The sequence below is a fragment of the Cololabis saira genome, chromosome 7 (assembly GCF_033807715.1).
Source record: "Cololabis saira isolate AMF1-May2022 chromosome 7, fColSai1.1, whole genome shotgun sequence".
Classification (NCBI taxonomy): Eukaryota; Metazoa; Chordata; class Actinopteri; order Beloniformes; family Belonidae; genus Cololabis; species Cololabis saira.
This window is the reverse complement of record NC_084593.1, coordinates 19,066,121-19,080,045: the sequence shown is the minus strand read 5'-3', so window position 1 is coordinate 19,080,045 and position 13,925 is coordinate 19,066,121. Positions and strand designations below refer to the sequence as shown.

Genomic DNA, 13,925 nt, shown 5'->3' with positions numbered 1-13,925 from the left:
TTTAATCTGTGGTACCCCGAGACTATCCTTTCACCAGAATAACCCCCAAAATATACAACGCACTGGTATTATAAGGCGCACTGCCGGGTTTTGAGAAAATGAGAGGCTTTTAAGTGCGCCTTATAGTGCAGAAAATACGGTGTGTATATATATATATATATATATATATATATATATATATATATATATATATATATATAAATAAATAGGTATATTACACAGATATGAGCAGATCCACTGGTGTGGACAACATACTTGATAGCTGCACAGTCATAAACTTATTTTCCTAAATTGACTGCCGAAACTGTCAGAAGAATATTAAAATTCTGCCCTCTGACATCACAGTGAGCCACTGTTGGAAAAAATCTCCAGAATGATGTGATCTCAGCACCCAGAAAAATGAATGCTACAACTTATATTGAGCTTGTTTTTAACCTCTAATCATATAATATAATCTAAAGCAACATAATTACAGTGATGAGTAAGAAAACATGGAAAGGAATATTTTTTTATCATACACACACACACACACATAAATATACATATATATACACACACATACATACATACAGTACATACATACACACTGAAATGACTCATGAAATGCGCTTATTAGAATAAGGGGTAAATCCACAAAGAACAGATTGCGCCCGCAAATAGCGCTGTGAATTGCGCCGCATTTGCGCCCGCAATTTGCCCCGCTTTAAAGTCCTATTCACAAAAGATTTTGCTCTAATGATATACCGGGGCAAACACGCCCATAAAGTTTTGCGGCTGAGTGCAATTTGCCCTTGTCTCAGTAGCGGAGCTGTTTCCAGTGTTCTCCATATTTCAGCACACAGATTGGTCCCTAATGAAAACTGCAGAAATAAAAAAAATAAAGAGAGTGAAAATAAAACGTCCCTCCCCACTTTTCAAACTCATGCTTTTGTCCCCCCCCCCCAGCTTTTTTACAGTTTAAGAACTAACGGTAGGCTCAGCCTGTATTACAAATCATCAGGACACTGTGCGAAGACGGGACGGGAGCCCGCTCCCCCTCCTCCCTCCTCCCTCCGTGCTGCTCAAGGATGATTTATGGTTCCGCGTTAAATCGACGCAGAGCATACGGCGTAGGTTACGCGGCTGGCGCACCGTACAGTGCGCGTCGCCGCATAACCTACGGCGTAACCTACGGCGTAGGCTCTGCGTCGATTTAACGCAGACCATTATTTAGGCATAATTAGGCTTAACTAGTGTGTGCGTATGTGACAGACATGCATGGGACGATTGTGAAATACGGAATAAACTGTTTTATATGAATTCTAATTCCCAATTACGTAACAATTCCGTATTTCAAGGGACGGGTGGCAAGCCCACTCACCGCGGCTGCATCTCCAGCAGCAGCTGAGAGTCCGGACTGACGCTGAGCTTCACAGGGACACGATCAGCGCTATTTTATTATAAGTCTGATATATGTTGTGATATGTGATGACATTATTAAGCTGTTAAACACACACATTCTAGATTTATATGTTTATATGGAATTGTTTGTAATAAAGCAGCCCCTTATAGGATGAATCCTGAGCTCCTGTTATTTTTATTTTTAAATCCGAGATAAGTCCACAACCCCACTTGATCTGACTGTGTACAGTCATGTCTGACTGTAGATTTCACCCTTAATATCATTCAGTATCACACAGGCTTGAATGATATTGAAGAGAGAGAGAAACAGAGAGATGGGGAGTGAGGAGTTTGCGCGCAGTTCAATACACGCTTCTGAAAGACGGTATTTGCTCCACTATTTTTGCGTGTGGCAAATAGCGCTGGCCTTTGTGAATTAGACGGTTTTTGCAATGAGGCTTATTTGCATAGAAAGGGGGCAATTTTGTGCCGAATGTATGAATATTACCTAATTTACATGCATGCAAATGGCACAGGCGCACCATGACGCTATTTGCTTGGCAGCGCAGTTTGTGGTGCAATTCCCCCTTTGCGGGTGCTTTGTGAATTAGACGCTCTCTTTTTGTCTCATATGCACCGGTTTAGCGGCCGCAAAAGCTGCGCAATCCTTTTGTGGATTTACCCCTAAGAGTTTATTAGAATAAGAGGCAAACCTTTCTTTCAGAGTGACATACAGTATTTTTCTTACCGTTCTAGGTGGAGCAAGAATGAGGATGACGTAGCGAGCTTTGCAGCAGTTGACTCCCCAGTTCCGAGGCCTCTCCAGACGAGTGATGCAGACGTGACGTCTCTGCAGGTTTCTCATATTAGAGCTAAATTAATAGAAATGTATTATTTTGAACTGGCTGTGAAACATTTGGTGCAAACAAAATTAAAGTTCCACTTTCAAAGTTCAAAATTAACTCAACATTAACATATATTTATAATTTGTGGCCTTCCTCTGTATAGTCAAATTAACTTTAAAGCAACAGAGGAAACATGAAAGTTTCCTCTGTTGCTCTTATGAATTGGTGACAGAAATTCTAAAGATGTCAAAGCAGCTTTATTGTTCCTTATCAACTCACAGAATACAAAGCCAGGATTGCTGGTAACGAATGCCGGTTGAAGTAGATGTCACTCCCTGAATGGTCTCTGACAGAAGGTCGACTGTTGAACATAAAGACTGACAATTGATGGTCCATTTCAACCTAATTTTGTATCATCATCATGTATCATTTTAAACATGTTTTATTTTATTATTTAAATGGGCATAGCTCACCACTAATGTCTCGTCCTCCTGCGTCTGTGAACAGGGAGGCCATCACCTCCTCCACACTGCAGCTGCCGTGGCTCTCCTCCATCATGTGAGCTACCATTCGTCTCAGGACTTCATCCAGAGTGGAAGCTTTTTCATCCAGAAGGATGCAGGCCTGAGCCAGGAAGTGGTCCAAGTCTCGATGGGCACGCACTTCCTCTTGGAAGTTCATGGGCTTTACATACTGATGGGAACAAAAATGAGGAAAATTTGATTGTTATCTGAATATAGGTTAAATGTTAATGGTCCACTGTGCCATTTTGCTTAGTATACACACACAAGCAACACGGCCACATTTACTTCTATTCTCAAATCAAGTTTATTAAAAGAAGACTCTCTTTCGTTCAAAGATTTAAGGCAAACACTTGCCCAGGATTGATACATAGGTAGGAGCACTGGGTGATAAAAATGGGGAGGGGGGCGTGTCAGGTTTTAGAGATATAACACAAAAAATAAATAGATAAATATAAAAAATTGAAGGCCAAAAAAAAAACAATTCCTTTTCTTTCCAGGGTTGAAAACTTTCACCTGAAAGGATCCTGTTTTGTGGGTGATAGCTGATTGTATATTTGTATAACATAAGATACAACAAAATCATCCAAAGTGAACTCTGATCTTGACCTTATTTCAGACCAACTAAGCTGACAAATGCCATACGTTGACTTATCATATGTGATGTAATATGTGATCTCATATATGGTACATTTAAAACCTCACCACACATTCGTAAAATAATTACATAAATAAAACATTTAAAAGACAAAATAAAATTTAATTTAAAAAAAATTCTCAAATTTGGACCTCCTAATTTTTTTCTCCTTACCCCATTAAAGTGAAAATTAAATGGGAATTGGAAACAATTACAAACAAACTAAAAACCATTATATTTAGAGTAGTACCATTGACCTCATTCATTGTGGACTATATTGTGCCTAAAATGATTGGTATTACACTTGTTTTCATGCTGAGTTATTTCAGAGAGTGGACGTCTGGACACAGCTGCCACATAATTGTAAATAATTATGTTTTATGGACACAAACCTTTGATTGTATTGAATCTTCAATACTTCTGTCATTTAAAAAAAAAGGATCTGTTTTATAAGTGAGTTGCCTCAATTCCATTTAATCACCAAGTTACATGCTTATTCAGATTCAGAAAAACTTTATTTATCCCCGAGGGGCAATTTCAAGACAACTCAGCAGCAAAACGTTGAAGGTATCAAATAGGATAATAAAAAATAAGAATGAAATAAAATAAACAGATAAGTGGGGCATGTCTCATATGTACAAGAAATGTGCAAAGAAAAAATGTACAAACAAATATATAAATATAAGAATGTCAGAAAAAATGTACAATAGAGTGGCTGTGGTTTAAATAAAATATACAGTGTAAAGTGACAGTGTAAAGTATATCCCTTGAAACATTTCTTCTTCTGAATAGTGAATAAAAAAAAAACAAAAAACAAAAAAAACTGAATACATTTTGGGGGGATAATTCTGACAGCAAATTAAATGTAACAGTAACGGTAAATCTTACTTTTCTTGTTGTGTTTAAAAGCCCAAGTCCTTGTCCATCATGTTCTGCTCCACAAAGAAATACAACAAAGAAATATGTCTTTAGGTTTGATCGCTAACTAAACTGCATCATCTTTAACTTTGACACAATGAATCAGTAACCAAATACATGCTAAAATGCATCTAAAAATGTACATGCTCAAGGCAATGATACAATTTAACAGCATGCCATATTCATTGACTTATTGATCCAGTTTTCTACAATTATGGAGCCATTGCTGTCTTAAGAAACAAGTCCCATCCCTGTCTTAACACATCTACGTTTTAGTTCATTATGTAGACGCACCTGAAACACCAATCTGGTCAACATCGGCAGGTAAGTCCAGCCCACAATCCTCCTGCTCCTCATCCTTCAGCTCTGCAAATTAAATATTATTGGATACTCACAAAACAACCAAGAATCACATTATAAATCACAAATCAGGAAACAATAAAAGTTTATTTGTAGTACAGTTTATGCACAAGACAATTGAAAGGGCTTTACATAAAACATTTTAAAACATGCATTATAAAGTCATAGTTTAAAACACAACTAAAGACAAACATCCCATAAAAATATTATAACAAATGAGATGCGAGAACTAAAGGTTGTAATTCATAGATTACTGAAATGCAGCAGTAAATAAAAAGGTTTTCAACCTTGACTTGAAGCAATTGAGAGTTTCAAAAGTCCTGATGCATTCTGGGAGTTTGTTCCACAGGCGAAGAGCATAAAAGCTAAATGCTACATCATTGTGTTTGGTTCTAACTCTGGGAACAGAAAGTCGGTGTGACCCTGACGAACTGAGGGTTCTGGTTGGTCCATAATAGACCAGGAGGCTGGAGATGTATTTCGGCCCCAGACCATTCAGAGATTTATAAACCAATAACAGGATTTTTTGGATATAATTTGTGATGGGCAGGATGCCAGTGCGAAGAACTAAGAACTGTAGTGACATGATTCACTCTCTTGGTCTTAGTGAAGACTCGGGCAGCAGTGTGTTGAACTAACTGCAGTTGTTTGATGGATTGTTTTACGGAGACTTGTGAGATCAGTGTTACAGTATTCCAGTCTACTGAAGATAAAAATGTGGCCAAGTTTTTTAAGTCCTGCTGAGACATCAGTCCTTTAATCCTTGGTGTTCGTTCAGTGATAATAGATTGACTTCACTTAATATGGCTGTTAAAATTCAGATCTGAATCTAAAACCACTCCCAGATTTCTGGCTTGGCTATTTGTTTTTAGCTTTACTGATTGAAGCTGAGTGCTGACTTTTAATCCCTCTTCCTTGGTTCCAAATACTATTATTTCTGTTTTGTCTTCATTTAACTGAAGAAAACTCTGGCACATCCACTCTTTAATTTTATCTGTGTTCAAATTGGATTACCGTACAGTCTCCTGATGAGAGGTTTATATAGATTTGTGTGTCATCTGCATAGTTATGGTAACACATTTAGTTATTTTCATAATTTGAGCGAGTGGCAGCATATACATGTTAAACCACAGAGGCCCCAGAACTGAGCCTAGGTGAACTCCACATGTTATTTTTCTTAGCTTAGATTTGTAGTTACCTAAAGACAAAATAATCCCTGTGTCTTAGATGGGACTCTAACCAAATAAGTGCTGTGCCAGAAAGTCCCACCCAGTTCTTCACCCGGTCTATCAAGATGTTCTGGTTGACTGAGTCAAACACCGCTCTGAGATCCAATAATACCAGGACTAAAAAGTTGCCGGTGTAGTATTAGAGTGGATGTCATTAATGACCTTTAATATAGCTGCAGTGTGGCTGGTAAACTGACTGGAAGTAATCAAAATTGTCATTTACTTTCAGGAGGCTATACAGTTGTTGAAAAACATTTTTTTTTCTCCGATATAACTTAGAAAGAGTCGGTTTGATACAGACCTATAGCTGAGTGATTTGTCTAGACCAGTGGTTCCCAACCTTTTCCAACTCAGGGCCCACTTTAATGTCTCAAAAATGTTCGCGGCCCACCTCCGAACTTTTTAATTCCCCCTGTTGCTAGCCAGCTATCCATCTTTATACTCCAGTTTCAGGTATCAGCATCAAACGTAAATAAGTCAAGTGCAATGCAGTTCCGCTGCAAAGTGGTCCGACCGATAACAACAAAAGTTCCTATCGCTCATTTGCTTGTCAATTGTCTAATAATTGAAGGAAAACAAAACAAAATAATGAAAATAATATTTAAACATTTTTAATATCATTTTAAACATTACTGAGTTTTAACATTTAAAACATTATTCTGTATATTTTTATATAATTATATCCCCCACCCCAAAAACAAATATCATACTTTTTTGGAAATGATTTGGCGGCCCACTTGCAATACCTCCGCGGACCACCAGGGGGCTGCGGCCCACAGGTTGGGAATCACTGGTCTAGACCAGCGGTTCCCAAACTTTTTTAGCCGCGCACCCCCTTCTATGTCTCAACCCGGTTGACGCACCCCCGATCCCCCACCCAAAAATTTGATGCTTTTTTTTTTTCGTTTTTTGGTATAGTCTTACTAACATGTTGTATTCTAAATCTAGGCTATTAGTATGTAATCATGATGTTCAAAATAATTCAAAATAAAAAATCTTATTTTTGCATGTAAAACCCCCGTCAGGCGATGTGTCGCGGCAGCTGGACTGTTAAACCTAAATTATGGTTCCGCGTTAAATCGACGGCGTAGCCTACGGCGTAGAGTACGCGGCGACGCACAACATACGGTGTGCGTCGCCATAGTCTCTGCGTCGGTGTAACGCGGAACCATAAATCAGCCTTCAGACAACTCATCAAACGGAAGGTGGATGGCGGTCGGACATGAGTTCCCGTCCATTATTGAAGTTTTAGACTCCTGCGACAAATATGTTTTATCCAAGATTAACTGTTTGCATCGTATTCTGATAGCATTGCCTGTTACAAGTTGCTCCGTGGAGCCTTTTTTCAGTCGTCAACAGGACCAGAGCCGTCAGAGCGACGACGCTCAGAGAGACTGAGGAGCCTCTCGTTGCTCATGTTTGAAAAAGATTTGAAATGTGCATTTTCTGTTCTTAACAGCGTTTGTGTGTAATGTATATGATTAATAACAGCAGCACGTCATTATAGGCGCCCCTCTGCTCCTTCACCCGCCCCCCCTCTCTCCTCCCCGACCCGACACACACACACACACACCTCTCCTCCCCGACACACACACTAGTATGAGCTGCAGCTCCAATGCGCGCCCCCTCGAGCACGCGCTGGAGCGCAAGTGTTTTGGATTGACGGTAACTTTATGGAGAGGTAGAAAAAAAGAAGAGAGGAAGAGAGAGAAATAATCGAGTGATTGACTGCTCCTTGCAGAAAGAAACTTGCCACTGAGGCGACTATTTGGCTTAAGGTTGGCCTGATGGTTTTATAATAAAACCATTAGGCCGTTTTCTGCATTTTCTGCAAAACGAATAATGCAAACTACAGATCACGTCATTGGCACCCCAGAATAGAGCTTTGCCACCGAGGTGGCAAAGCGCATGAGGAGTGCGCTCTGAATTTGGGCACATCACCTCTACCAGCTTTATAGGCCTGGGTAATGTACTCGCAAATATCCAGTGTAACAGTCTTTGTGAGGAAATATCTATTCTTCTCTTTTCCACCTCCAAAACAGACAAACAGTTGCTGCGTCTCTCATGTAAGGTGCGCTCCTAAACCCGAATCGCGCAAACCCGAAGCGCGCACATGATGAGATGAGGTCTCTCCTCCTCCTCCATTTGCACAAATTGATGAAACCAAAACAAACTAAGCAAACGTAATTCATTTGGTAGATAGAGTCCAGTTACTACAGAATAGCCTACAGTTCAGTTGAACGTTACACTCCCCGAAAAAGTGTCGGGTCTGACACATCCACAGCATTAATTATGCAGGGCAGGCTGCAAGAGTGCAGATGGGTTTTATTACAGACGTGCATTTTGAATAGCCTGCATTTATTTATTCATTAAAATTACAGGTTTTGATTTAAAATTTTACAAAGGAAATGTTTATTTACACATCTTTATTGGGTGAAAAAAAAAAAATATATATCAGACCGCCATTACATTTTTCATCTCGCGCACCCCCTAGAGGCAGCTTGCGCACCCCTGGGGGTGCGCGCACCACACTTTGGGAATCCCTGGTCTAGACTATTCTTTTTTTTTTTTTTTTTTTTTAAAGGAAGCTTAATGACAGGTGTATTTAGTCACTGAGGAAAGATACCAGAAAGCAGAGACATATGTACAATGTCTGGAAGATCTGAGCCCATACAATGTCCAACATTTAAAAAATCTGTTGGCAGAGTATCAAGGTGATGCATGATGTCCCCATGTTATTATGAGGGTTTGGACAAAATTGTATTACGGTTCCTCAGTGGACACATGCAGAGGCAAGAGGTAAACTCTTTGCAGGCACAGTTGGATAGAAGTTCAGGGTCCACTGATTTGTTAGCCTCTCAACAGTCGTGGACAAAGTGTGTATTATTCTTGTTTTTGGCAATGATGTCAGAAAAATATGATTGCCTTGCTTTCCTCAGCTCCGTATTGTATAAGCTCAGTGTCTCTTTAAAGATGACATAATGAACCTGTTCTATAGTTTTCCGCCACCTTCCTTTAGCTTTTCTGCACTCTCTTTTTTCAGCTCTGACCCATGCAACATTTCTCCATGGAGGTTTCTTTTTAGCAGTTATCACTTTCACCTTGGCTGGAGCAATGGCATCAATAATACCACTGAATTTATCCACAAGCCCATTCACTGAAGGTAAGTGGAGGAGGGTGAGGAGGACTAGAGCTTAATAAACCTTTCACGGGTATTTTCACCCATGTTCCGTTCTGTGATAATCTCTGCCTGGAAGCGTCTGTTGACCTTAATAAAACTCGCAAAGAAAAAACAAAAATGCTCAGACAGAGCAACATCTGTCGCCATAACCTTAGAGATGTTCAGATATTTAGTATGTAGTTAAAACTGAGCGAGGTATCACTGCCAGGCAAAAAAAAAAAAATTGAAAAAGAAGTAAAAATATCATCAGTTGTTGCTTTCTTCTGTTTACAATGAGATGAAACTGATTTTTTCATAAAGGTTGAAGTGAGATCGCCACATTAAGTGTCTTTATTCATTTTGCCCTCCCACCACTTTGCCATCTGTTAACAAGAATGCAGCAAGAGTGAGAGCGCTGGAGAGACCCAATAAAAATCCTCCCTGAGACCAGACATGCAGCATTATAACAGCAGGCTCTCATAAATTCTTTTATTGTATAGAAGATAAATATGGCTTTTCAACTGCCGGTTTTTATGAGGCTAAAAATAAACTGCCTCAAAATTAAACAATTAACCCTTCACAAGCAAACCTTTGAGCCGTGATTATTCCGTCACCCCATTATTAACTCAGACCATCTAAATTGTTATGTATCCATTAATCAACCCTATGAACACAGGGAAGGCCCTGTCTGTGCTGAAAGGGGTTTTCAGTGGGCACTGAGAGGCAATAGTATTTTTATAAATAAATGGCAACATATATTGTCAAAATATAATAGCAAAATATGCATGTTGAAGAAAAAAGTAAAAAATATTGATTTCAATCAATTATATGAAGTTCATACAAATAAATACGAGGTGCATGGGAGTAGCTACATACCCATCTCTTGAAAAACATATCCATTCTTAGACCTCCCTGTGGGTGGATCCTCTGTGGGAGAGAAAAAAAAAGTAAATATGAAGTTTACAAACCTTCGTGCTCAATTTCAAGTTCAGTCTCTGATAATAAAGATTTTATCAATGTTTGTATTGTCTGGAAAGTCACCGAGCAGCACTTCGTCTACGAAGACAGTCATATGAAACATAAACAGAAAGAAAAGAAGAAAGTCATCCGTATCAAGGAAACTTTAACTCATATGAAATATATGAGACAAGGAAGAAATTTGACTTTCAATCTGAGTTGATTATTTTTCTATATACAGTAGTGCAATTCTTCATTAATCTTTATTGACATATCACTACATAAAAACGGCATGGGTAGCGTACTGCATGTGTCTGCATGCGTCTAATTTATGCATTTCATTTTTAATGCCTTACAAAGATACGTTTCTCTCCGACAGTAGCAACTAGGGCTGTTCGATTTTGCCCAAAAATAAAATCTCGATTTTTTTCTCTCAAAATCCGATTTTCGATTACGATTATTTTGTGAATTGACAAAAGGCAAAGAAATTATTTCAAATATGCTGTTTTTTTATTGAACATTTGCCCCATTGGGCTTTAAGTGCAAACGTTGCTCTTATTAAACCAAAAATGAATGAATAAAGTACAAAACTCTGTAAAATAAGTTGAAAAAAAGTTTTAAAAAATATAATAAAATATAAAGTTTTATCTCTGAAAAAAAAAAAATCAGCAAATCAGCACTTGCAAACATATTTCCAATTAAATAAAACAAGACATTTTCTAATTAAACTAAACTGGGTCTTTGCATGCTTAATAATAATGCAACCCATGAAGGAGGTAGAGGTGTGTAATGTCAGTCATTACATTTGCTATTCACATTTGCAAGTTTTTTGCAAGGAACACGAGCCGGTCTACCATGACCGGTGGCATGTTACAACGCCCCCTCCTACACTAAAGAGCCTCTCCCATGGGGCACTTGTCACAGGTATTGAGAGGTATTTCCATCAATCATTAATATGTGTGCAGACAAGGTTTTAAAAAAAATAAATACATAAATAAATAAATAAATAAATAAATTTAAAAAAAAAGTGAAAAATCGATTTTACGAGTTTCACGTTTTAACATCATTCTAATTACATAATCGCGATTACGATTTAAAATCGATTAATCGAACAGCCCTAGTAGCAACGTTAGCATTGTTAACATTAGTATTGCACTACCCCATTTGTATAAGAACTGAAGCTCCTTGTGTGCAACACCAGGGAGCATGTTCCTATAGCATATGGATTATTGGGAAAAAAAGTGAAAACAAGCTGGAAATGTCACCAAGAGTATAAAATGTGTATGGAATGGAGCTCCACTATCCTTCACTCCAGACTGGAACCATGTGACCTCACGAGTGTTTGGAGTCAGGGTCGGAGTTGTCTGGGAAAGGTGCTATATTGTTTTGAAGCCACATGGTTCTGGTCCAGAGTAGAGGTCAGTCTCCATGCACAATCCACAGCCAGGTACTTCACAATCTCCCTGCTTCATTTCACTTCAACTGTGTGGCAAAACATCACGCAAAACATGCGTGATGACAAGACAAGGGCAGTCTGCCTAATTTGGAGTTGCATATTTTCAGTACCATGTACAGTACTATGATGCTGCAACAGCCATGTAAAATCAACTGAATGTAGAGATATGCACATCCTGGTTATGTGTGCCAAACTTGCAAGTCCTGACACATTCTAAGGAACTGAACTTTAGTCGGTCTTCTACTCACATCAGGGAAATGTAACAAATACAAATCCTTTACTTCATTATTTTATTTGATCACAACTTCACATTTGTCCTGTATTACAACACAAATCTGTCATCCAGTTATCATCAGTCTGTTTGAGCTGTACTGATGGAGTTGACACATTCATCCTGCTAATCTTAAAGTCTACAGCCAGACTTTTGAGAGCTCTTTCTGTGCTATTATATACTGAGCATGTTTACTGTGCGGTCAGATTCTGAGCATTCGTTGCACTGGTCATGAATTCTGCAGACCTGACTGACTCCACAGACTCACAGAATCTACGGACTGACAAGAGTCCACGGACACATAGCTCAGTGATGCTGAAAGAAAAGGTGCCGAGTCAGAATCACTGTTCTAGAGGAGTTCCCTGTTGAAACCCCCCTCTTGTGCACTCTTTTGATGCTGTCATATCTACAGACACAAGCAAAAAGGAAAATACTTTATTCCACAAATCAGAATGTCGAATGTCTAAATAAATATAATGTTGTTTCTAATTATTGACGTTTTTGACACAAAGAAAGACAAACTCTTCTGTTTAACAATAAAAGTGAAGCCATGGTAGGGCTGGGCGATACATCGAGATTTTAATATATATCGATATATTTTCAAACGCGATATGGTACGAGACAATATCGTTTATATCGATTTAAATTTTTTTTATTTTTTTTTATTTTGATGTAGCTTATTTTGTGACAAATTGACTTGAATGTTTTATTTGAGATTTGCACAAATGTTTTGTTATTTGCACAACTGTCAACCTCAGTGGAAAAGTCTGCCTGTTACTGTCTACATTGTATTAATTGCACAGTGTATTTTAATTTAATTGTTATGCAGGAAAGGGATATTTGTTTTATTTTATTCAAGAAGCATTTTTATTCTATATATGCAGGCAGTTTATTTTTATTTCATTTGTTTTATACATTTTGATATTGTGCAGATATCTGTTAATAAAGGAACCTGTGTGACATTTGGCACGAGGCTTTGTATTAAAATGACTGTTTTTTTAAGGGTTTGCCTCAGAAAAAAAATGAAGCTAACAGAGATGCTATGCTATAATGCTTTGGGGGAAACCCCAATTATGGCACAGAAAAAATATCGAGATATATATCGAGTATCGCCATTCAGCTAGAAAATATCGAGATATGACTTTTGGTCCATATCGCCCAGCCCTAAGCCACGGTAATTCTTTAATTGAACAAACAACTCTCTGCCTCAATCAATGCTCCTAATATCCACAGTACCGGTAATCTATCAAATCCCCAGAGCCAATACATTGATGGCAGAGCCGGTCCTAGAAATTTTAGACTCTGGAGAGTTAAAAAAAGAAGGGGGGGGCATGATTGTTTGGACAGATAAAATTGATATCAACCTGAAGAATAACTGGAACTAAAGGAGAGGTGAAGTGTTATCTAATGAACAAGTGCATCAACTGATCTTAATGAAACTTGATGATGACTTGGTGATGAAACTTCACTTGTTCAAGAAAAATATAAAGCCATAAAGACGCAAACTAGCCAGAGTGGAAAACAGCTGTTGTAAAATGTCTGAGGAAAGAATAGCAGAAGGGAAAACTCCTTTGTTAGGGTTTTAGACATCATGAGCTCTCTGCCTGTAAGAAATCTAGAATAAAACTAAAACAAACAATCATTGTATCATTATTCTTGTCAAAATATATTTAAGCTTAATAAAAGTTTTTTTTTTCCTACACAAAATCCTGTACCCATTTTCCTGCACTTTAATACCATATCTGAGACAAAAATGTTGTCTATTTACTAAAATAAATATTTCAAGGCCAAACTACAAGTAGGCCTACAGCAAATATATCCAAAATTAAGTCACACATTTTTGACATTGAACTTCTTTCCAGTTCAACCCTGTAACACGAGTTTTAGATAATAAAAACATGGCGCTGTTTACGTTTAGACGCTTTGCACCGTGATACATTACTACAACTTACTGTATGTGGACAGAAAACTCAATTAAAAGGCCAGCAAGTGTTTCTTAACATTTCAACTTGCTCAACCACCATTTCTCACAAATATATTCTATAAAATGGTAAAAATTCATTTCTAGATGTAACTATTGGCATGTTAAAAAAGCAAACAAAGATGACATGTGAATCTGATGTGAGATTCCTTCACTCTCAGTTACAAGAAAATCTGATGCAAGCTGTGCTGGATGTTTTCACACAAGATC

General features: G+C 38.1%; 1 protein-coding gene across 2 annotated transcripts in view; it reads right to left on the bottom strand.

Moving 5' to 3' along the window:
- LOC133446816 (solute carrier family 4 member 11-like) overlaps positions 1-13,925 on the bottom strand; it is a 40,934-nt gene that overhangs the window by 14,669 nt on the left and 12,340 nt on the right. For both annotated transcript variants that reach the window (XM_061724926.1, XM_061724927.1), the window contains exons 2-7: positions 9,927-9,977; positions 4,596-4,667; positions 4,272-4,315; positions 2,699-2,918; positions 2,505-2,586; positions 2,129-2,252 (exon numbers count right to left, since the gene is read on the bottom strand). In XM_061724926.1, the coding sequence (XP_061580910.1) occupies positions 2,129-2,252; positions 2,505-2,586; positions 2,699-2,918; positions 4,272-4,315; positions 4,596-4,667; positions 9,927-9,977 (593 nt within the window). The remainder of the gene's footprint in view (positions 1-2,128; positions 2,253-2,504; positions 2,587-2,698; positions 2,919-4,271; positions 4,316-4,595; positions 4,668-9,926; positions 9,978-13,925) is intronic.